The sequence below is a fragment of the Podarcis melisellensis genome (assembly GCF_964234715.1).
Source record: "Podarcis melisellensis genome assembly, chromosome: Z".
NCBI classification, from domain to species: Eukaryota; Metazoa; Chordata; class Lepidosauria; order Squamata; family Lacertidae; genus Podarcis; species Podarcis melisellensis.
This window is the reverse complement of record NC_138547.1, coordinates 31,972,155-31,997,376: the sequence shown is the minus strand read 5'-3', so window position 1 is coordinate 31,997,376 and position 25,222 is coordinate 31,972,155. Positions and strand designations below refer to the sequence as shown.

At 43.9% G+C, this 25,222-nt stretch overlaps 1 protein-coding gene across 1 annotated transcript in view; it reads left to right on the top strand.

Annotated features, from left to right (window-relative positions):
• MID2 (midline 2) overlaps nucleotides 1–25,222 on the top strand; it is a 204,949-nt gene that overhangs the window by 30,134 nt on the left and 149,593 nt on the right. The window contains exon 2 of the mRNA XM_081897400.1: nucleotides 20,849–21,567. Coding sequence (XP_081753526.1) covers nucleotides 20,905–21,567 — 663 coding nt within the window. The 5' untranslated portion in view covers nucleotides 20,849–20,904. The remainder of the gene's footprint in view (nucleotides 1–20,848; nucleotides 21,568–25,222) is intronic.

Sequence of the window (25,222 nt, the reverse complement as noted above, 5' to 3'; positions counted from 1 at the left end):
GGTTGTCAGTGCCCTCCTTGCCTCAGTGTTAGTGTTGACTTGGTAAAACTCAGCTCGGAGGAGGATGGAGAGAAAACCAGAACGAGTTAGTTCTGTCTGGCTTTGGCTTTGGCTCTGTCCCCTGTGGACCTTTCTGCCCTCCTGCCCTACCAGTTGCATCCTCCTCCACTGATTCAGCAGGCATATGGGCACCTGGAGGTTTGTAGAAGTCCTAAAAAATAACCTTAGGGAGAAACAATCCCAAAGGGGGAAGGCAGATACTCAACAACATCCCATGAGAACTGAGCATTTTCAATGGGTTTGGAAATTTTGTGTGTGTGTGTGTGTGAGAGAGAGAGAGAGAGAGAAAGAGAGAGAGAGAGAGAGAGAGAGAGAGAGAGAGAGAGAGAGAGAGAGAGAAATGGAAACCTATATGGGTGTGATAGGAGAGGAAGAGAATGGAACATACTGGGAAAGGGCATAACTGGCTGAAATTCCACATTTTGTTGTAGGTCCAACTTGTATGCACCGTTTGGTGTTAACTGGATTTATATAAAATGGTACCTCTGGTTACGTACTTAATTCGTTCTGGAGGTCCATTCTTAACCTGAAACTGTTCTTAACCTGAGATACCACTTTAGCTAATGGGGCCTCCTGCTGCCACCACGCTGCCGGAGCACGATTTCTGTTCTCATCCTGAAGCAAAGTTCTTAACCCGAGGTACTATTTCTGGGTTAGCAGAGTCTATAACCTGAAGTGTATGTAACCTGAGGTACCACTGTATTTGAAAACATGTGTCTATGTATATAAAGATATATATCTTGTATGAAGCAAATGTTCCTAGAAATAATCCTTGCAAACACTGATGTGCAAATTGGTATCAGCATTTGTATGTTCCACATCCCACAACATTGAAATGAATCCAGCCTAAGACTGCAATCCTAACTCTACTTTCCTGGAGGTAAGCCCCTTTAAATTCAACAGGACCTCTGAATAAACGTGGTTAAGATTGCTTTGTAAATTAGTTGAACTCAGATCCTTCTGAGATCAATGGGGTGGGTGCAAGTTAGCAACTTAGTCAGGGTGCAAGTCCATTATGTACAGCTTTCATGTTTTTGTTTTGAAAGCAGAACTTGGCAAAAAGACTTTAAAGTATTTGGATTGCTTTTTTGAGAGTGTTAGGTGGGAGAGGAGGGAGACTGAGTTTAAGTGTTTAGTGAGCAGACGGAGTAGCAGCCATGGAGCAGTCTTTCAAGAGCCAAATGAATTGCAATGTTGAGAGATCTGTGGTTTGGAACTTGGGATTTGAAATTTTCCTCTTCCCTCCCTGTCCATTTTACCTTGTGTGTCTTTTATATTATTATAAACCTGTGGGCAGGTACCATCTAGGCTTAGTAGTATATAAGACACACCAGGAACTTTTGTGGCTGAGGAGGGGGGAATAAATGCTAATCCAGCCCCAAGCAAAGAACTAGAAAGGACTACACAGGGGGAAGGTCTTTTGTGCTTTATCCAATTTAACTCCCCACCCCGCAAACTGCTTGTAGACATGGGGCGGTGTGTGTGTGTGTGTGTGTGTGTGTGAAAGCAGGGTAGCTCAAATATATTTTGCAGTATTCTTTCTTCCTCTCATTCTTCTCCCTCCCCCCCCCAAACTAATGGCAGTTTTGGATTTAGATTGGGGAAAGGGTAATAATAATTAAGCACCACTTCCTCTCTCCTCAAAGAAGAAATGAAAACGCCAGATAAACTGGGAGATCTTTATTACTGTTATTTTGCCCTGAATACAAAAATCTGTGAGTTAGCCCACGTCCTTAGGCCTCCGAAGAATGCAGTAACGGTCAGCACCTAGTTTTCGGGAGGGGGCCCCTTCTTAAATGTGGCCAAGTTCCACAACTTGTTTCCAGGGCCCATACCTACAGCATAAGGTTAGAACCCATTGGGTTCAATGGTAGGTGGGATTGCCAAAGTCATCTTTCCCAGAATCCTGCCCTCTTTCCACTCCTTTTAATTTTTTGACACATGTGTAAAGTTGAATGCTTAATGTGCGTAAATTGTGGTTTTGCTCATATTTTGCTGTTGGCATCTATCTCTTTAGAGAGGCAATGTTACCTGCTTCTGGGGGTGAAGTCAACCCAGTAACAATAATTTTCACAATAAAGTAATCTGTGGACAGGTTTTTTTACCCACAGACATCAGTTCCTTCACTACTGTTTATCCCCATGTTCCTTGGCAGAATTCAGAGTCTCCGGAATTGGTTTAAATCACACCTGTAGCAGCTTTGGTTGCAGCAAGTATGCCTGAAATATGATAGCTGTATGTTCTAAAGCAAGCAGTAGTGGATTTGTGGCCCTCCAGATGTTGTTAGCTTCCAACTCTTATTGGTCTCATCTGCCATGACAGGAATGATGGGAGGTTGTAGTCCTGCCGCATCTAGAAACCCACGGATTCCCCACCACTGTTTGAAAGGCCCAGAGATCAGCAAGCTAACCCAATGTATAGAGCACTGCTGGATCAGGCCAGTGGTCCTTCAAATTCAGCACCCTGTTCTCACAAGGAGTCAACCAGATGCCTATAGGAAGCTTGTACAGGGAATCCAACAGGGATTTCCCATGAAGGTTGGGTTTGGCTCAGGGGCTGTCGGTTGCTGACCTCCAGTTTAGACTTGAGTAAAAGCTGCTGGTTTTTATTCAATGAATCCTTCAGGGGAATCTCAGTAAAGTCTGTTGGGCAGGGAGTCCTCTCCCTGTGGCCACTTGGCTTACCCCTTAATTTCAACACCTAGAAATTTTTAGTGGGGCAGCTGTGCTCTCTGTTCCAGCAAAACCAGAAAATGCTCTTATGGCATCTTAATGAGCCACTGTGGACAAGAGCCTGCTTTGTCAAATGCATGGTAGAATCCATAGGATTTCTGCAGTTAACAAGTTTCGTTTGCCTGGTTTTGGCAGTTGCAAGCATCAGAAGGTGGAAGGAGCCCATAATCTCCTTTCCCCATTCCCCATAAAACTTTCATGCACAGGTAACTGCTGTCAAGTACCATTCTGTTCTCTGTCTGTCTGAGAGCCGCGGATTGTGGATGTTGCTCCGTTTTGACTTTTACAGCCTTTTCTTGAAATCCTAACAAATGTACTGTGAATCTTACCACCTGACGCTGTGCAAAAAAAAAAGGTGCTTTTTTGTGTGCGAGTGTGTGTTCTATGCACCCACTGAACGCAGATGAGCATTGCTCTCTGGGCTTTCTAAGTGGCATGTCTTGTATCTGGAGTGGTGTGACCTACTTTAAAAAAAAAAAGTCTTTGCTTCCCGGCAAGGGCTAATCCAATCAGACTAAGCAAACAGAACATTAAACATCACTGCTAAACATTAGCCGAAACATTTTATTGTTAGGAGCCCTGCCTAGCAAGCACATTTGCCAAGTCAAAGAAGTGTTTGTTTTCATGCCATCAGGGGAAAGGTTTGATGTTGTCAGAACAAACAGCATAATCAACTTCCTTTTGGAACAAATTATAATTGGCTGCATCCGATCCTACTCAGAGTAGACCCAGTTAAAATTAGTACACATTGCTTTACTAAGGCCCACAAATTTCAGTGTGCATCTATTCTGAGTAGAATGCGTAGAGTAGAATTCTGAGTAGAGTAGAATGCGTACAACCATACTGTACTTGATCTTTACAGCATATATCCCAGTATATAATGCAGTATAATGTTTTCCTAAACAAATGATATCCTTTTGGAGCAAGAGGGGATGAAATGGTGGATAAAAAGGTGGCCTGGCTGGCATTGTGAGCAAAAAACGAGACTGAAGAGCTTTTCAGTAATTGTATGACCCCTTGTTTGATGAGAGAGGCTGTGTGTGACTGTGTGTGTTGGCAAATTGGGAATGTAAAAAACCTGCCTGGGAACACTGAATGATCTGAGGACACCAGATGCAGCAGCATTGCTGAGGCTATATGAGCCTGGATCTCATTATTTAAATGACTTTATAATAGGGATGGATTGGGTGTATTTCTAGGTCTGTGTCAGTTTCACATATGTTCAAACAAAAGTCTGTTCCATCTCATTTTCTGCATTGTTTTTAATAACACACACACACACACAGCATTTGAAGTGTGTGCATTCCCCCCAGTGTACTTCCTAAAATACTCCCCTTAAAAAGTATGCATTTTTTAGTGCCAACAACCGGTTTGCAAAATTCATAGAGATGAACACAGTCCATGGGATAACTGTGTTAATCTGGGAAGTGTGAATTAGGCTGGTTGGTTTAAAAATGATCTGAATGAACTTTTCAGTAGCTTTGCATTTAAAGGGGAGTAGAATAATCAGTGGACGCGAGGTTTGTCAATGGCTGGGATACTTAAACAGAGTCTGGCCGTACCAAGGAAGAATACCGGTGAATATCAGATGCTGAGGACAAACAACAGGGGAGGCGGCGGCTGGTTTACTTCATGCACTGCTTGTGGGTTTCTTAGAGCAGGGCTTCCAAAACTGTGGTCTGCAGGCCACCACTGGTGCGCAAGTATCTTTCAGGTGGTTTGCAATGTGCCAGTGAAGAACAGTGGGAACAGCAGCTGTTAACGCCAGGTGCAATGCATTAACTATTCATACTGATTTTTAAATGCATTTTCTAGTGCGTCTTTTATCTCTTAAATTGTATTGTATTATTTATTATGGCATTTTATATTGTAGCCAATGGGATTCAAATACAGTCAAATACAATACTCCCAAAAAACAATAAAGCAATAAAAATACAATTAAAAATCATATAGCACAACTGCTACAAGAGGGAGAAAAGTCATGATCTGGCCTGCATTTGAAATATGGCACTGCATGTTACAGGCTCAGAGTCCAGACAACAAGCCAAACCATTATTCCTCATGATTGTGTACTAATTTTAGTTTCATTTTTTAAATGGTGAGCTGTCTAAGGGATTTTCCGGTTCTGGAATAAAGGCCACGCAGAATGAGTATAGCGGGTTGCATGTCTTGGGCGTAGCATCTCAGGGAGGGGAACTGTGTATATCTCCTTATTCTTATTAGAGGATTTTTTTTGGAGGGAGGGTTAAAATAAAAATTATGGTACCAAAATCTGGATTTATTTATTTAATCAATCAATCAATCAATCATAAATAAATAAATAAATAAATAAATAAATAAATACATATTGTGTGCAGTCTAAAGACAGAGCAACATATCATTAAAAAGTACAAAATAATCTTGAAATGCTGTAAAGCAGCAATTTAAAAATTCATTAAAGGGTAAAAAAAATGTAGCCATGGAACTCTTTGTTTTTGTATATGTATCTAGATACTTTTCCTTCATGGGATTTTGAACGAACCTAGTGTTTCACAATATATTTTAATGCCCCCCCCCCCGTTTGTTGTCTCCCCACCCCCCAGGAAGGGATAATTTTATTTTATTTTTAAGTTAACTTAATAAAATGTATAGGCTGCTTTCAAAGTGGAATACAGTGGTACCTCTGGATACGAGTTCCGGATATCCGTTCCGGAGCCCCGTTCGCATCTAGAAGCAAACGTAACTAGCGACGGCACATCTGAGCACGTGCGCATTGCTTTTCGCCGCTTCTCCACATGCGCGTGATGTCATTTTGAGTGTCTGCGCATGTGCAAGCGGCGAAACCTGGAAGTAACGCACTCCGTTACTTACGGGTTGCCGCGGAGCGCAACTCGAACACACTTAATCCAAAGCGCATTCAACCTGAGGTATGACTGTACAGTTATAATTAATGTGTGATTTTAAAAAAGAGCAAAATGATCAAGAACAAAAAGGAGAGAACAATCAACAGTCAAGCCAAGTAAAAAGTTGGCCTTTTGTCAACGGGGTACCGAAATCAATCCAGACGGAAGGACAGTTTAAATAATGCAGTGTTTGCTAACTTTTGAAAGCATAGGCCGTGGCGGGGGGTGGGGGGAGATGAGGAACCTGCGACCCTCCAGATGTTTCTGGACTCCAGCTCCTATCAACCTTAGGATGCCTCCTGCAGGTTTTCTGCAGTTAAAGCACTAGACTTTTCCTGTGGTCAGGAAAGTGATGGTGAAATGGCACCAGAAAGTGTGGGACAAATGTAGCACATTGCACAAGCAATTCAGAACGGATGTTCACTATTGTATAACCTCCCTGCAAACAAATCAGAACGAATGCTCAATAAAGCCCCAGCCATAGTCTAACCTTTGTGTAAACTTCATGCAAGCAAATCATGATGAATAAACAGATCTTATAGCAGAGCCCTCAGATGACCTAGCCCATTGCCAGGGATGGTGGTAGTTACAGCAGCATTTCCAGGGCTGTGATTTTCGCCGTGCTGGGCTAAACAGGCAGGACTTCTCCTCTGTGACTTATGATTGGAAAAAAATAAAGATTGACTGACTGACTTACTGTCAGGTCTCGGGGGGGGACGAGACTTCCTGAGTCTTTGAACCACAACGGCAAAGGATTTGCCCCTTGCACCTACCAACAGAGAATGGGAGCAGAGCCTCCCTGGCATAGCTGCCAACGTTTTCCTTTTTAAAAGGGAAATTCCCTTATTCCGAATAGATTTCCTCGCAAGAAAAGGGAAAATTTGACAGCTATGCTCCCTGGCATATTTCAAAGGGAGAGCAGGATCCTGCCTTCGTAATATTGATGATTAGCATTTATATAGCACTTTACATTCATCAAAGCACTTTGTAGTCATTATCTCAGGAGCCCTTGCAATAACCTTGTAAAATAGGTCAGTAATTCGTATCCCTCTATTTCAGATGTGTGTGGGGGGGTGGATGACGGGGCCGAGGTGCTGAGGCTTGGCGAAGGTGGCTTGCGTAAGGCCATTTAGCGAGCTCAAGGCAGAGGTAATTTGGTGCAGCAAAGGGGAAGTATTTTTTTTGCAGCTGGTACACTCAGGTATGCATGATGATGTGTGTGGGAGGGGGATTCACCTATTCTGCAAAGGGATACAAATGAGGAAAAAGGGAAAGGGAGCACACTTTTTAAAATAAAAAAAATGTCTCTGATCAGCTGCTGATGCAGACTTCTGAAGAGTATGAGAGATTATGACAGGTCCCTTGGGGACAGCTGAGACAAAGTGGAAAATCCGGAGTCAGCACACAGCCTTTGTAGCAGATGTGGTGTTGCCTGGCGATGTGCCCTGACATGCAGTCTCTGTTCTGTAATGGCAGCTATTGATAAACATTCATTATTTTGTGTGTATGTGTATCAGTAAAGGTATCGCTGAGCTGGTTCATTCGTTAGGGACAGACTACATCTGAGAAAAACAAAAACACCCTGCCCTACTTTCCCATCAGAGAGGTCGGATTGCTGAGGTCATGGAAAAGGCCCCCGGCAGCAAAAGGTTGGAAGCAAAATAGCCAGTGCATGGGGAGTTGGGTTTGCAAGCCCTGTGAGTCGGAAATCAGGTGAGTTGGCTGTAGAAAGCCTCAGAATCGGGACAAGGTAGCTGGATAGGTAGCTTGCAGGCATCAAGATTCTGACATCTCTGATGAAATGGGTCTCTGGTCTCAGATCTAGGAATGAGTTACTGCCTGAGCTTTTGAAAAACAGGTAAGTCACTGTCGGTAATATAGTGGTACCTCGGGTTAAGAACTTAATTCGTTCTGGAGGTCTGTTCTTAACCTGAAATTGTTCTTAACCTGAGGTACCACTTTAGCTAATGGGGCCTCCCGCTGCCGCCACCCCACCGCAGCACAATTTCTGTTCCCATTCTGAAGCAAAGTTCTTAACCCGAGGTACTATTTCTGGGTTAGCAGAGTCTGTAACCTGAAGCATATGTAACCTGAAGCGCCTGTAACCCGAGGTACCACTGTACTCTGCTAAATGGATCAGTGGTCTGACTCAATGTACAGCAATGACTTGCCTGCTGCCAGGTGGCTGCAGGCTATCAACATGGGCTGTACCTCAGTGGCAGAATGTGTCTTGCGTGCAGGAGGTCCTGGGTCCCTATTACCTCCAGATTGGGTTGGGAATGTCCCCTGTTTGAAACCCTGGAGAGTCAGGGTGGATAATACTGAGCTAGATGAGCCAACGGTCTGACTCAGGATAGAACAGCTTCCTATATTCTTAGGGCTGGTTAGTCTCATCTAGAATCTGTGCACCCAGTAGGGGAGCCTTCCCAAAGTAATCCCACTTGAGTTAGACATACGGGTGTGTGTGTGTGTGTGTGTTGGTGCTTTTGTGACAATGTACATGGAATTCTGCTAATTGTCTCCCTCTCTGCTCCCAGAAATGTTCAGCTACTGCTTTAAGAGGCTTTTTCCGGCATGACTCTGTGCCGGGGCTATTGCCGGGGTTGATCTCTGGTGCGCAATGCGTCCTGCTGCCTTGTAAGCCTTGTTAATATTTTATCATTTTGATACACGGGGAATTAATTACTGTCAACAGAGCAGATTTTAATCTAATCAGCTATTCCATACACCGCATCGGGTTGCAGACATCAAAGCCAGCATCAAAGTGTTGGGAATGAAAGTGCTCTGTGAGCTTTCCAAGCAAGAAGCAGCTTAATGCACAAGGGTGCCCTGCGCGGATACTATCCTTGGGCGTGCCCTCCTCCTTCTGTATGTTCTTCCCCAGGTGGTGGATCTTTTGAGGCGTTACCAGTGCTAAAACATACAATGGTGCCTGGAAGGGTTGGCAGTTTCCCAGGAAAAGAAATTGGCACAAGACATTAAATCAGTAAACAAGTACCAGTTTCAACCTGACTTCATTTTATTTTTTTTGAACTTGACTTTTAGCAGATTGAAAAACTTTTTTTGCATGCATGCAGCCATGCAAGAAGGAAACAAGCATGGCTGGGTCAAAGCCCTGGTGTTGGTTGGTTCAAAAAGTTGGGTGCAAGAAGATAGGCAAGGCAGTAAATCCCAGCTGTTTCCGCTGCCCATCCCTGAGACCTTCTGATAACACCAGCCGTTGACCGTGCACATTGGTCAATTTGGGGTTCTTGCCATAGGGACAGATGCCTTAGTTACAACTGGATTACTACAACATGGTTTATGCCTATATAAAGATACTGTGTTGTAGGTTTATCGAGGGTGCAATGAGATTAAGGGCCACTATCTGAATGATAATCTTGATCATCTGAGTGTCCTTTTTACCCATTGTTGTCCTTTTAATTGTATATATTGTTTGTTTTATGTTGCTTTGGTCGTTGGCTATTGTGAATAAAGTTTATCTATCTATCTATCATCTATCTATATCTATATCTATCTATCTATCTATCTATCTATCATCTATCTATCTATCATCTATCATCTATCTATATCTATCTATCTATCTATCATCATCTATCTATCTCTATCTATCTATCATCTATCATCTATCTATCTATCTATCATCTCTATCATCTATCTATCTATCTATCTATCTATCATCTATCTATCATCTCTCTCTCTCTATCTCTATCTATCTCTATCTATCATCTATCTATCATCTATCATCTATCTATCATCTATCTATCTATCTATCTATCTATCTATCTATCTATCATCTATCATCATCATCTATCTATCTATCTATCTATCTATCTATCTATCTATCTATCTATCTATCATCTATCTATCTATCTTCTATCTATCTATCTATCTATCTATCATCTATCTATCTATCTATCTATCTATCATCTATCTATCTATCTATCATCTATCTATCTATCTATCATCTATCTATCTATCTATCTATCTATCTATCTATCTATCTATCTATCATCTATCTATCTATCTATCTATCTATCATCTATCATCTAACATGGTTTATGTGGGGCTGACTTTGAGGGGGAAATGTAGGGAGCATATTGTTGCACTCCACTCCAAGATTCCAGGGGTTCCAGGTAGGTTTACCCAGCTTTTGGTTTCTTTGGAATGAGGGACATCCGAGACTGAGGCGTCTTTCTGATATAAGGTTTATTTACACATATATACAGCCTGAGCCTACAATGGAGAGGCTCATAGCATTAATACCCCTAGAAGGTCTTGCTTCCCCCATAGCCACAGCCTTGGATTCCAGCAGAAATCAAGCATGGCTCTGCCTCACAGGATTCTGCCTGCAGCCAGCTTCTATCTCTTTCACACATTTCAAATCTGACCCTTATCCTTCTCACTAATAGCCAGGTGCCCCATACTTAGAGGTCTATTAGCTCAACAAGGAGCTAACCTGGCTAATCCAACCATCAAATCCTTGCTGGATCCAATTAGAAGGGACTCAGGGATACAGCCTAACCCCTCAACCCCCACGGCATTAGGATTCTTGGGTTACAATAGCTAATACTGGCTGCCAGTCTGTTTGGGCACAATTCTGAGTGCTGACTCACCATACTCGTGCCTTCCCTCATAGTTGTGTGCAGCTGCACATGTCTTTCCAAAATGTGCAGATAATAACAGCCACAACCCACACCTCAGACACTCACCTGGCCCTGTGGAGTTGAATGTACTGATTTTGGGCAGAAATGAGTTGCTTAATTTCGGTGTATTTGTGGGCCAGTGCTTTTCCCCCTCTAAAAGGTGTGCATAAGAGTATCAAGGGACTTGCACAGAAAATGAATATAGATCACTGCTTGACCTTTTCCTGTGTTTTTATTATGTTGGAATCCACTCAGAGACACTGGGAGCTGGATGGTGGACAGCCCTCTAGGGCTGTTCTGGGCTTCTCTTTACTTGTCCTCCCCTCAGAGCGAGACGGTCTTTAGGTAGCCCTGTGGAGGCAGGTGGATCAGGTGACACTTGGATTTCCTTCAGACCTTTTGCTGCATTTTGTGACCATGGTCACTTATGAGTGCTGTGTTGCCATTGTTTGGCTTTTAGCACAGAAAATTGATTGAATTGGAACAACTGAAGGACTATTTGTATCCATACAAATCTACCCAGACCTTAATACTGACCTTCCAAGGCCTGCTTCTGGGCCTGCCATCAGTACAGTGGTACCTCAGGTTAAGTACTTAATTCGTTCCGGAGGTCCGTACTTAACCTGCAACTGTTCTTAACCTGAAGCACTATTTCTGGGTTAGCGGAGTCTGTAACCTGAAGCGTATGTAACCTGAGGTATCACTGTATCAGTTAGATTGGTGGGCGCTAGAGAGCAGGACTGCCTTTATGGTGGCCCCATATTTGTGGACCTCCCTATGTTTGTCCCTATCTGCATTGGCTTTTAAATGCACTTTGAAAAGCCATTTATTTATAGCTGCTTTTAGATGAGAGATTCTGATGACTTTTATTATTTAACTACAGTATGTATTTTACACTGTTTAAACTGGTTTGAGATGAGTGTGCTGGGCTGTGAAATCTTTTTTAGACTACTGTTTCAGCACTCTTGTTTTGTTGGAATGAAATGTTTTAGTTTCTATATTTTATTTAAGTACGTAATCTGCCTTTGGAGGGCTTTGCTCTGAAAAGGCGGCATATTAATATTTGAAACAAAGAAAGAATCTAGTTGCGCTTGAGTCCATGCACAGTTTGCTTGTTTGTTTAAAAAAACTCTGTAAGCACCAAACTCAGCATTGTCAGCTAAACCAGAATCTTGTGAGGCTACTTTAGCAAAGGAGATGTAACAAGTCTTGCAGATGTCACTAGCCAATCCTTGGGGAAGGGCACAAGCCCTTTCGGTTGCCTTACGCCGTATGGTTTCTTGTGGTGGTGAAGCAGACAGGAAAAGCAAAGGAGTGGACCATGATGATATCTGCCAGAATGCCATGCTAATTGGCAGACTCTCCTTGCGTTGGCAGATAAAGGTGGTGATAAAGAGGCTTTCAAGTTTTATTGTTCTTTGTGGAAGATTAGCATAGAGGAAGTGAGGGAATGAAGAAAATCAAGTAGGATAGAGTTGGGAAACCTTGGGCTGGGGACACATGCAGACCCTCCAAGCGTCCCTATTTTCCAGGGACAGTCTCAGATTTACAGAAGCCGTCCTGGTTTCTGATTTGATCCCAGAATGTCCTGTTTTTCTTTAGGAGGTACCTATTTTCACTGGAAAAATGTTGGAGCAGATGGGACCCCTGAACCAAGTTCAGAACATTTAGAAGGCATCTGAAGGCAGCCCTGTATAGGGAAGTTTTTAATAAAGTTTTATTATGTTTTTATATATGTATGTTGGAAGCCACCCGGAGTGGCTGGTGCAAATTCAGTAAGATGGGTGGGATATAAACAATAAAATCGTTGTTGTTGTTGTTGTTGAATAGGATATCCCTATTTTCATCGGAGAAACGTTGGAAGGTATGCAAATTTGGCCCTCTATATCTCTTTATTCTGGTCCTTGGAACTAACCCAAAGCCACACAGCCTCTTCACATTTTATATGCTTCCCCCCTCCCCTGCTCCCCATGGTACAATGTATTTGCATTTATGTTTTTCAATGCAAATTGATTAGAGACCTTTTAGGTAACAAGTCACTAATACATTAAATAACTAGCTAACTAACTAACTAAAACAGAGGGTGTGTGTGTGTGTGTGTGTGTGTGTGTGTGTAAACTAGTGTATGAAGGTGAAATTTTCTTTTATTGGTTCACCCACTTTTGTCTCAGGTCCCCACCTACCTACTGCTGGTATATGGTCCTTGGAAGGTTGTCAAGGCGGGAATGTGGCCCTTGGGCTGAAAAGAGTTCCCTGCCCATAAAGCAGAGAGAGGCTGAATAACCTCTTTCCTTTGATAAGTTTCTCACATTATGCTAACTGCTACAGTGGCAACACATCTTTGCAATATGCTTTACATTTCTGATTATAAAAGCTAAAGGTTGCATTTCATCTGGCTGAAGCCTTTTGTTGAAGCTGGACCTTTGCAGTAATTGCCACTGAGTTTAGTGGAGGTACAATGCATAGGATCACAGTCATAGAAGTCTTAATAAATTGGTTCGTATGCTATGCATGTACTCTGTTCTTGGACGGGGTGGTGGTGGTGTATATATACTATATAATAACTGGACCAATCTGTGAATTTCGTTTCTCATTTTTTTCTCATTCTTAAATTCAGTTCACCCCATTTCCACATCAGTTTTTTTAAAAAAGAAATACCTCACAAAAAATTGTATGCATATTCCACACGTATTCCTGCTAATATGCACATTTTCGCCTGTAATTTTACCTTATATACTATATACATTTTTGCAAGTAATTTTCCCTAATATGCATTCCTGGTAAAGGCCCTTTACAGTCGTCACTCCTTGTGTATGGAACTATCAATCTATTATAGTTTTAGGCAGTTAAATAAGATGTGTTCTTTTCAGTGGTAAGTTGGAAGAAGAAAGACCTGATTCCTACAGCTTTTTTTTATTTGTAATTGTTATGTGACTTGTTCTGTGTGTTTAAAGGAATATGCAATATTTTGTGGATTTATTTTTTACGTATTTGCCTAGTAAACCACCCTGTGGCTTGTGCAGAGGGTGTGTGTATGTGTGTGTCCGTCCAGAGTAAGTTTGCACAAAGTACTCTTTGATGTTTATCTTCTATAATATAATGCATTTTGTATGTTTTCACTAACATATAAAGGTAAAGGGACCCCTGACCATCAGGTCCAGTCGTGACTGACTCTGGGTTTGCGGCGCTCATCTCGCTTTATTGGCCGAGGGAGCCGGCGTACAGCTTCCGGGTCATGTGGCCAGCATGACTAAGCCGCTGCTGGCGAACCAGAGCAGCACACGGAAATGCCGTTTACCTTCCCGCCGGAGTGGTACCTACTTATCTACTTGCACTTTGACGTGCTTTTGAACTGCTAGGTAGGCAGGAGCAGGGACCAAGCAACGGGAGCTCACCCCGTCGTAGGGATGCGAACCGCCGACCTTCTGATCTGCAAGTCCTAGGCTCTGGTTTAACCCACAGCGCCACCCACGTCCCTTTTATATGTACACATAAAAGGCATTTTGTGTGTTATTTTTATTATTTATTATATTTGTTGGGTGCTCCCCCCCCCCGAATGACCCAGAGTGACTTACATTAAAACTAATTGAAAACAATCAATAGAAATCAAAAAACACAGCTAGACGTATAAAAGTCAAAACTTGCAGATCCCAGCTCAATGCCAAAAGTGCCAAAAAACCTGGGCAAAGAGAAGAGTCTTTCTCTGGTGCCTAAAAACAGATGAAGATGGTGTCAGGAATCCCTGTACCACTGGTCATGTGAAAAGTAGTCTCCCTCACATCCTTGAAATAAATTATGAAGGAAGCAACTCCTGTGGCTTCAGGGTTTGATGCTGTTCCATAGTCCCAGAGAAGGACCTGTAGGGAAGGTGGCAGGAATCTTTCCTGTTCATTCTTTTTTCCTTTTCTTTTTGAAGTATCTTCCTAGCATAGGTAGAAGAAAGGCAGGCATATGGAGTACTTCTGTCTGTAGTTTACCTTGCTTAACGACAGGGAATGGAGCAAAAAGGTCTGGTGGGATGAATTATTTGCGGCACTTACTTACTTTGGCAGCCAGTTTATGTATTTGTGGTTTTCTGAGAAGATGGAGGAGGTGAGAATTTAATTAGCACTGGGCTCTTAAAAACAAAGGCCTCCTGTCCCAGTCTAATTGGGCTTTCTCATCAATAAAGGGTGCAAAGCTGGAGCCAAGTGCAGTCACAACCAGCCTCAAAAAGGTACAGCGTTCATGTTCATTTGTTTTGGTGGCAGGTGTATGTGACTGCACATATATGTGCATCTTTGCAAGGAAGTGCATCAACCAGGCCTCTTTCACTAATGTATATATTTATATGCACCCTTTCTCTTTATACACTTTTTAATTTTATTTTTTTGGGGTTGGAGAACTGCGCTGTAATAGAGAAGTGTGGCTTTTGAAGGTTAGCTGTCTTGGTTCATTTATTGTTTTGGAAAATGCCAACCATTAAAATGAGAGTTGGATTTCTCCCCAACCCTTAATCCGAATCCACTTTCTGTCCAACCTATAGTAAACAGTGATTTATTGGCTTAAGATCGTGACATTTGAAACATGCCTCATTCTTTTTATTTTTAATACACAAAATTCATTACGTATTTATTACAGATTATTTACATCTGTGGCCTATACCATCCGAAGCATTCAGGCCTCTACGGTCTGTGCCTCACTGGGATCTTTTGCACGAATGTCTTGTTGAAATGGGTGTTGGGTTGTTGGAGGATTCACTTTGGTGAGACTCTTAACTTCTATTATCTTAAAAACAAACATGCAAAGCAGTTATTTGCAATCATTAAAGGTGCAAAGATGGGTTTAAAAACTGTGTGGTTAAATGTGCTTGTGGTGCAATTGGTTTCACTTCAGTTTGTGTTTGAAGGACCAGTCTCCTTTAATATTTGCATACTGGAGGGAGAGATCCGTCTTGGCTGTGAACCAGAGGCAGATAAAAGAGGCAGGGCCTTTCCCCCTGTGCCGTTTGCTGTGAGAGAAACGCCGAATGCTTGTTCTTCCAGGTAAGGGAAGTGAAATGTAACAGGTCTTCCAAGCAGAGCTTGTTTTTGTGGGCTCATTATTAGCTGAAAAAGATTTAAATCTGTTCCTTGACCGTATCACTTGAGAGTGCAAGTTTGGGACTCCCATGATACAGTGCTTCTCCATACAAAGATAAAAATTTAAAATCTCTGTGCATGAGGAAGTAGTGCGTTGAGGAGAAGGCCAAGGCTAGAATAGTTTTTGGTCTCTTTTTACGTGTGGGGATTTTGCTGTTGTTTTATTTGGCCTGGGGAAGCAATCAGTATATGAACTCCGACCTTCCATCTATGAAGTGGTGCAGTCCATAAACCACTTCACTGCCTGTGTCTTAGATGTAGGTCTCACATTGGCCTTGGCCAACCTGGTGCCTTCCAGATGTTTCAGCCCCAGCCATCTAGAGGGGGGCAGGTTGTGCAAGGCTGCGTTACAGCTTATGCCCCCTTCCTCCCACCAATAGAAGAAGATTTAAGAAAGCCTTTCCTTTCCTTTTCCTTTCTTTTTTGAAGTGGCTTGAATAGGAGATTTGGAAATTAAGGGGAAATGGCTGTAGCTTGATAGTGGAGCACAGCTATGCATGCCTGAAGCCTCAGGTTCATAGCTGTCAACTTTCAGATTTGAAAATAAGGGATCAGCAGCCTGGAAAATGGGATTGCACCACGTCATAGATTGAAGGTCGGATGCGGGTGGTGGATTGAGGGACATGGGTGGCGCTGTGGGTTAAACCACAGAGCCTAGAACTTGCCGATCAGAAGGTCAGCAGTTTGAATCCCCGCGACGGGGTGAGCTCCCTTTGCTCAGTCCCAGCTCCTGCCCACCTAGCAGTTCAAAAGCACGTCAAAGTGCAAGTAGATAAATAGGTACCACTCCGACAGGAAGGTAAACGGCGTTTCCATGCACTGCTCTGGTTCGCCAGAAGCGGCTTAGTCATGCTGGCCACATGACCCGGAAGCTGTATGCTGGCTCCCTCGGCCAATAAAGCAAGATGAGCGCCACAACCCCAGAGTCGGCCATGACTGGACCTAATGGTCAGGGGTCCCTTTACCTTTAGCCTCGAAAATAAGGGATCAGCAGCCTCACCTGTCCCAGGGACAATCTACGGGATACTGTATCTAACAATCTGGGATAGCAGCGGGAGGCAGTGGGAAACTGCGCTGGAATAAGGGAATTTCCTGCCAAAAAAGGGAAGGTTGACAGCTATGCTCAGGTTCAATCCCTGGCATCATATCCAAGTAAGACTGGGAAAGACCTCATTTCTGAAACTCTGGGAAGCTGCAGCCAGCCTTATGCTCTTTGGTGAAGGTTAGCTGTCTTGGTGACACTGTCTTGCAATTAGAGCCACAAAAAGCAACTAGCCTGCAAAAAATTCTACTAGCCTGCTGAGACTGGCAGAGGAGGGACAGAGCGATCCGTCCCACTTGCAACAAACAGCCTGCTGTGTTTGTCATGGTTCCCTCTGAGCACCCTGATTCAGAGAGGAGTGGGAGGTACTTGAAGACAACAACTTGGAATGGGAAGGAGGGGGAGGGGTTGAGACGGCGCAGCAGAGACCTCTTAACGAATTTCTCCCTCTGTCTCTGGAAATGCATGGAAAGAAATCTTTAATAAGAATTATTATTATTATTATTATTTTTAAAAAGGTGGGAGATGGGGATAAGAGGGGGAATAAGGATTGTGAGGGTTCAGTGGTAGAACACACACTTTGCAGTTCCACCACTGCAGTTCCAGTTTAAAACCCCGGCTAGGCTGTGAGAGAGACCCCGGACTAAAATGCTGGAGACCCATTGCCAGTCAGTGTAGGCCATACCGAACTAGGTCACTGAGCTTCAGTAGGTGGGTTGTGGACACCCTATTGTAGTGTTTCTCAGACTTTGGCCCCCCAGCCGTTGTTGGACTACAACTCCCATCATCCCTAGCTAGCAGGACCAGTGGTCAGGGATGATGGGAGTTGTAGTCCAACAACGGCTGGGGACTCAGGTTTGAGAAACACTGTGGTCATAGTTGAATTCTAAGGTGGGTTGTTGTTGCGGCAGCAGCATTTCCACCATGTAAATATATGGTCAAACAAACAAACAAGAAAGTTGTCCCTCAGTGCATGTTTGGGTTAAAGGGCATGGCTGAAGACTGCTCAGCTAGGTGGATTCATGGTAAGTAGAAGGCAGCTTCCTATATTCCTGTATGGCCTTCCGTGCATATGTGACATGAGGAATGTCTACTTCCCAACAGTTACTTATTTTCTTGGTGGAGAAGAGTATCTGCACACAGCTGCAAAGTGGGACATGAGCATAGTGAGTCATTGACCCTCACCAGAGCAAGTGAATGAATCCTGGAAGCTTCCTGCACTGTTGGTTGCACAATAGACCTGAAGGATGGGAAGTGGCTTCCGCAAAAACCAAAGCAGAGATGACAGGGTTATGAAACTAGTTGGAAGAGCAGGCTTCATCCCTGAGCCAGCTGGTTGCAGGTGTGGGACTGTCGAATTGGCATGCCTCTGCATGGGAGTGCCCCGACACTGTACTGTTGGAGGGTTGCCAAAGCTTAATGTTGCTGTTGGTGTATGTATGTTTTGTATATGTGTGTTTGTGCAGCGCTTTTTACGATGGTGTTCTCAGTTATGGAGTACTGTGACCTTTTTTTACCGCCTGTGGCAGACATTTTGTACTGGCACCCATGGCACATTCATCAAGATCTGAATACCTGGTATGTGTGAGTGTGTGCATATGTGTTGTTGTTGTACCCCTGCCCATCTGGCTGGGTTTCCCCAGCCACTCTGGGTGGCTTCCAGCACATTAAAAATGGTAAAACATTAGGCATTAAAAATTTCCCGATACAGATGTCTTCTAAAAGCTCACTCAACCACTTTGATCTGCAGAAGTGTCACTTGTACAGGTACCACATAATGCTCATTCCCAGTGCTATTTTTCTAGAAAAAGGAGGTGCTGGAATTCACCATGAACACCTCCCTTGTTCGGGAGTTGCACCCACCTGGGAGGTGCCGGAACTGAGTTCTGGTGAGTTCCAGCTAGGAAAAAAGGCTCGCTCACTCCACATTTGTAAGACACTGATATTTTAGTGTGGTAGCACCCACACTTTGAAACTCCCTGCTTAATGACATCAGGCAGGTGCCTTCCCCTTCATTATTTTTTAAGCCTGTTAAAACACATTTCTGCTTAGACAACACTACCCAGATGGGTGGAATGTCAACATGCAATGTAAACTTATAATTGACTTAATTATTTTTGAATGCTTTGATTTTTTGTAAACTGCTTTGAGGTTTTATTACAATTAAGTGGTATATAAGTATTGGGAAATAAATTCTCTCTCTCTCTCTCTCTCTCTCTCTCTCTCTCTCTCTCTCTCATTTATTTATTTCCCAATACTTACACACACACACACACACACAGTATAATGCATTTATGTTTTAAAATACATTGTAAACCACTTAGACACCTTTGGGCAACAAGTGACTACCAAGCATAGCTGTCAACTTTCCCCCCTTTTTAAGGGAAATTCCCTTATTCCGAATAGGATTACTCGCAAGCAAAGGGAAAAGTTGACAGCTATGCTACCAAGTCAAATAAATAGTGTTCTGGGTTTGCAGGAGCCAAGGATCCCTTAAAATTCCTGGGTGCAAGTTTCTGCCCATATTTTCTGAAATTAGTAAATATGGGGTTTGAAGTCAAGCCAGCTTCCTCAGGAGCTAGGCTTCTCTGGCTTGACTTCCTTAGAGGGGAGATAGCGGAGTCATTATCCTGCCAAAAGGTGAGGCATTCAGCATCGGACAAGAAAGGGGGAGGCTTCCAGAATTAGTACAGGGGCAAGATGTCATCACAGTAAAAAAAAAAGTGATTTTTGCAGGAGGCTTTTTAAATGAGGTTGCGAGGGATGCTGGAAGCGGAAGGGGAAGAGTTGTTTTCTGCAAAGGCTGTTGGGAAGAAGCAGCCGGAAGTGGGCAGAACTCCATGCATGCTGGCTGGGAGAGGCTGTTCTGAGAGGCTGGGGGCCGTGGCTGGCTGCTGTTTTGGACCCAAGCTTGTTGAAGCGACGAGAGGAGCAACAAGAGACACTCTTGGGGTGTCATGTTCTATGCCCCCTCTGTGGAAGGCTTTAGGTGTCAATGTGTGTGAGCAAACCACGTTTCTAAGACACAGCAAACTCCACTGTGCCTTGATTTTGCAGTGGAAACACAACCCTGGGTGAGTGCCTGGAATCCCTGGAATCTTGCTTCCATTTGACAGAGATTAGGGGTGGCGTGTAGCAGTAGCAACAACAAAACACAGTTTGCCAATTTGCACAGAATGTGTGGAATAACCTCTTTCCAATTTCCCTCTTTATTTCCCCCCTCCCCTGTTCCATACTTCAAGAAAAATCTGAGTAATTCCTGGGTGTTGTATTTGCAGAAATGGGAACTCATTCATTTTTTTGCTCCTACTTTTCATATGGCTGGGGCTCTGTTTGAAAGCAAAAGTACCCCTGGTTGTCTGCTACCTCCTCCCATATCCTAAGTCTTTCAGCAAAACAGGTTAAGGTGTCTTGATAAACGGCAGCAGACTTTCTCTCTCTTCTTCCCTCTAATGCCTTTTAAACATCTGATGAAGTGTTCCGGGGAACTCAAAAGCTTGCACTCAACAGTTTCATAACATTATGACTGAGCTAATATGAATTGGAAATTTGTGTTTTTTTCTTGTAGGCCATCAATGGCCTTCTCTAACTTACATAAATGTGTCAGTTCGAAATCTTCAGATCCTTTAATTTGTGGAATATCCACATGGAAATATTTAGCCACACGGACTGATGTACAGTGAAGGTTAGGGACCACAGCTCAAAGGGAAATGAATTGCAACCCAGTAGCTGAGCACATACGTTTGTATGCAGAAGGTTCAGCCCCTGGAATCTCTTTCCCAGCATACCCTCTTGGGTTTTAATCTCTTAAGAGCTGCACCACTCTCAGAAATTTGGGGGTGGCCCAGGTGGAGCATCCTCTGTTGCAGCCCCTAAGTTGTGGAATTCCCTCTCCCAGCTTCATTGTATAGTTTTTGTCATATGCTGAACATGCACTTTGTTACCCTGTACGTCTACACTTGAAATAGATCTTTTATAGGGCATATTCTAATTGTGATTTTAAGTTGTCTTAATTCTTTTTTTGTTGTTGCTCTAACCTGTGAAGAGACCCCTCTTCACCTCACAAAGGTATCAACTGTTAAACCATCATGAGAAATGTATCTCTGTGGGTGGAATAGGGGTTCCCTAATATTCTCAGCACCCTTAACAAGCTACAGTTTCCAGGATCCTTTGTGGGAGAGGAAACCATGACTGCTTAAAATATATGATCCTGCTTTAAATGTATAGCACAGATGTGAGTGCTCTCTCTCTCTCTCAGGGGTCATTGTGAGGCTAAAAATGCTGTTCTGAGCTCCTTGGAGGAAGGGCGATAAATGAAAGTCTATAAATAATTCACTGTCCCCTCTTGCCCTTCTTTCTTTCCCAGGTGGCTAACCTGCCTCCTTCGTTTTTAGTGCTGAAGCCAGATTGCTTTAACTAAAGATGGAAACACTGGAGTCGGAACTGACTTGCCCAATTTGTTTGGAATTGTTTGAAGACCCCCTCCTTCTGCCGTGCGCTCATAGCCTCTGTTCCAGCTGTGCCCACCGCATCCTGGTCTCCAACTGCTCCGCCGGAGAGCCTCTTGAGCCCATCACCGCCTTCCAGTGCCCCACCTGCCGCTATGTCATCTCCCTCAACCATCGGGGCCTGGAGGGCCTCAAGCGCAATGTGACCTTGCAGAACATCATCGACCGCTTCCAGAAGGCCTCCCTGAGCGGGCCAAATTCCCCCAGCGAGAACTGCCGTGAGCGGCCATACCGCCACAGCCCAACCATGTCGGCGGGCGACAGGATAGCCTGCCAGTTCTGTGAGCAGGACCCTCCGCGCGACGCTGTCAAGACCTGCATCACCTGCGAGGTGTCCTACTGCGACCGCTGCCTGCGGGCCACGCACCCCAACAAGAAGCCGTTCACCAGCCACCGCTTGGTGGAGCCTGTGCCGGACGCCCACTTCCGTGGGCTGACTTGCCTTGAGCATGAGAACGAGAAGGTGAACATGTACTGTGTGGCTGATGACCAGCTCATCTGTGCCTTATGCAAACTGGTGGGGCGGCACCGGGATCACCAGGTGGCATCCCTGAGTGACCGGTTTGAAAAGCTCAAGGTAAGAAGGGGCAGGGTGGGGTTTGGGGCACTGATTGAGGCAGCCGCAGCAGCTGTGTGTGTTGTGTGGTTTGTGTCTGTTTTGCTCCTTCCTGTATGTTCATAAGCATTCATTGCAAAAACCACACGCCCCAAAGTGACATATGGAGAACGTGCTCTGAGCTGCTGTGTCACCGCAGTTGCATCCCTCACCCACTGTGTCATCTCCTAACTCACTTTTCAGTATCTTTTGCATCAAAACACTAGGAGGCTGTTGTAAACTGACTCAGGCTGTTTACTCAACTAGCCCAGTTGTATCCATTGACTGGCAGTGGCTGGCTGTCCAGGGTCTTGAAAAAAGATCGTTTCCATCATCTGCTACTGGATGCTTCTGAAATGGGGATTGCCATAGTTATGCCACAAAGCTATGGTCTCTTCCTATGAGCCGCGCTCCCTCCACAACAGAAGAAGCACTCAAATTGGTTTTGTGGTAGAGCAATGAATACACCACAACCCCCCATTTTCCTTACCACACCAATCTGGTCATGTGAATTGGCTTTGGTACTAACCAGGTAACTGGAAGCAAGGTTTTCCTGTGTGAAACGATGCAGACTGTTTCAATAGGTGTTGGCTTCCATAATTAGGTTGCAGTGGCAGACATTGCCTCAAGCTGCAGGGCCTGGATGGAGGCAGGCAGGCAGGCAGGCAGGCAGGCAGGCAGGCAGGCAGGCAGGCAGGCAAGCAAGCAAGCAAGTGGGATGGATGCATGGTTTGTCAGGGGCTTGTTTAACTGAGATGAATCTGTACTATTTGTGGGTGTGGGAATCTTGGTTAGCACTGCATGTTGGCTGTGTGAAAGGCCTTATTAAAGGTTTGTGATGGTATTCCCCTTTATGAGTTATACAGAACCATAAGACTAAGGGTTCTGAGCTTAGTCATCCCCCTCATGCTGATCTTCACACCCAGCCTTAAGCCCCTTTTTCTTTGTGAGATCAAACCGCAAAACACAAGAGTAAGCCTCCAGGCACTTAAAAGTCTGCATGTAGTAGTGACTACAAGAGTGGGAAGCAGCAAAAATATTTGGACTTTAGAAAGGGTAGAAGTGGGGCCTGCAGTGGTGGAGCACAGCTGTTCAGAGTTCCACCGAACCAGCTATGCCTTTCTCTAGGATTTTGCATTTCACTCCCCTCTTCCCCCCAGTTTGCTGCTGTTTTTTCTGCCCTCCAGCAGTTAATCAGTCACCCATTTTGTGGGTGGTGAGACTTGAATTGGATTGAGGTTTTTTAAAGTGTGTGTGTGTTTTTGTACATCTGGAAACCTTAGTGTTCTCCACAGCCTGTAGCTACCCCATTTTGTGTGTGGATAGATAAGGACCAGCACTTAGGGATTTGAGTTCACTATGGGTATATAGCAGGTGTGAGGTATCTTTGGCACTCCAGGTGTTGCTGCACTATAACTCCCATCATTACTGGCTATTGGCTATGCTTGCTAAGGGTTGATGGGAGTTGTAGTCCAGTAACACCTGAAGGGTCATAGGTTCCTCACACTTGGTATATATGATGGTCTGCATGGGGAATGGTGGGTCAAGGTGCACCCAATGTGAGAATGAGCCGGGGAGGGATGGAGCTGTAAAGGGATGTAAGCAAATGCCCAGGGTTCCTTTGTTGTTGGTTTTTTTGTATGAGGAATTCTCTGCCCTGTCAAAACTCTGGAATTTTAGTATTTTCAGTGCTGTTAATCCTGGTCCAGGATGAAGTGAGAGGAAGTGTCCCGCTATGGAATACATAAGCTATGGAATAAATTTTGATAGGGTGTTTTGGTAGTCACAGCCAAAGATAGATGATAGAAATAATAATAATAATAATAATAATAATAATAATAATAATAATAATGATGATGATGATGATGATGATGATAGATAGATATATTTATACCCTGCCCATCTGTCTGAGAAAATTAAAATCATGACAAAACATCAAACATTAAAAACTTCCCTAAACAGGGCTGCCTTCAGATGTCTTCTAAAAGTTGTGTAGTTTTTTATCTCCTTGACATCTGATGGGAGGGCGGTACTGCCAAGAAGGCCCTATCCTGGTTCCCTGTAACCTCACTTCTCGCAGTGAGGGAACGGCCAGAAGGCCCTCGGCACTGGACCTCAATGTCTGGGCTGAACGATGGGGGAGGAGACACTCCTTCAGGTATACTGGGCATTCTGTTGGTGTCTTTAAATCATGACATTAAAATAAAGTTAAGAGAGAAGGGGTTCCCATGGGCATCTGCTGGGCCACTGTGAGAAGAGGATGATGGACTAGAAGAGCCATTGGACTGATCCAGTGGGACTCCTCTTGTGCTCATATCTCTCATTATCAGATACTGAGGGGAAAGTACTGGAGACGGCAGTTGCCATTTTGGCTTTGATCGCAAGCTTTCCTTGGTCCATTGTATCTGTTTCCTGTTTTGAATTGCCCACAAGTTCCTTGCTGGCCAGGACTTTGATGTTACCACCAGAAGTTGTTGGGCTGAGACTCCCGTTAGCCCCAGTCAGCAGGTTGGATGGCCAGGGATGTTGGGAGTTTTCGTCCTATGGCACCTGCAGGATCAGGCATCCCTTCCCTGCCTTATATCTTCAAGGTGAACATTTCTAGAAAGGCAGAGTGATTTTTTAGTTTTGGGGGGTGGGGTGGGGATAAATATTTTTTATTTCATTCTATAGTGTATATAAAACAGAGAGAACAGTTATTTTTTAAAAAGCAGATAAAAGTAAAGGATGGAAAACAAAACTATAAGGTAGGCACATAGAATAAGTGCAGTAGTTGCATGTGGGTTAAAGTAACAAATTCCAAGTAAAAAAGAAGTGAGAATAAATGTTGTCTTCTCATAAAGAATACTGTATTAGAGTTATCTGATAATCCAGTATAGAGAGGCAGTATTAACTGAGAAACTTCTGGTGCTTGTTGTGAGAACCTTATTTCTTCCTGGAGAGTATATATCCTTCTGTTATGGGGTGAGAAAGGATTCTGTTCTCCCTTCACTCAAGCCAACATTGTCAGTGCATATTGATGAACTACCCTGAGCTTCTTGAGACAGAGGGATCAGACATCTCTGTGTGCTTCCTGGGCCTCTATTGAAATCTTTTCATGCTTGACTTTTTACGGAGCTATGGAGGCTCTGCTGAATCTGACAGGAATCAGAATAATGTCTGGTTCTTGACCCATACGAAACGAGACATCTCTCTTTCTCTCTTATGCATTGTACAGGGGGCTGGATCTGCAAAATAATGCTAGGTTCCGAAAAATCTGGAAGCGCTCCCCAGCCATATCAGAGAAGGTGGTTTGATGGCCAGGTCTCTTGAGAAACCCAGGTTGTCCTATGACCTGAATTTTGTAAAAAATAGGAAAGAACACATTGTGGAGACAGAGAGTCTACTCTGTAGGAGTCTTTGGAGCCAAACTGTCCTGGAAGAAGCATTCGGTTCAGACCAACTTTATATTAATATGCTGGAGTTGCACCATGAGACGACCTAGTATTATTTCAGCTCCTTGGGAATGTTTGCAAGTCAGATTTAAGCTACACAGCATAATAAGCATTTTAAGCCATCCGTGTCGAGGAAAGTTTATGTCTGATGCTTTCAAATTGTGAAGAGGCGGAGCTTTTCCAAACAGTTTCATGTTTTCAGG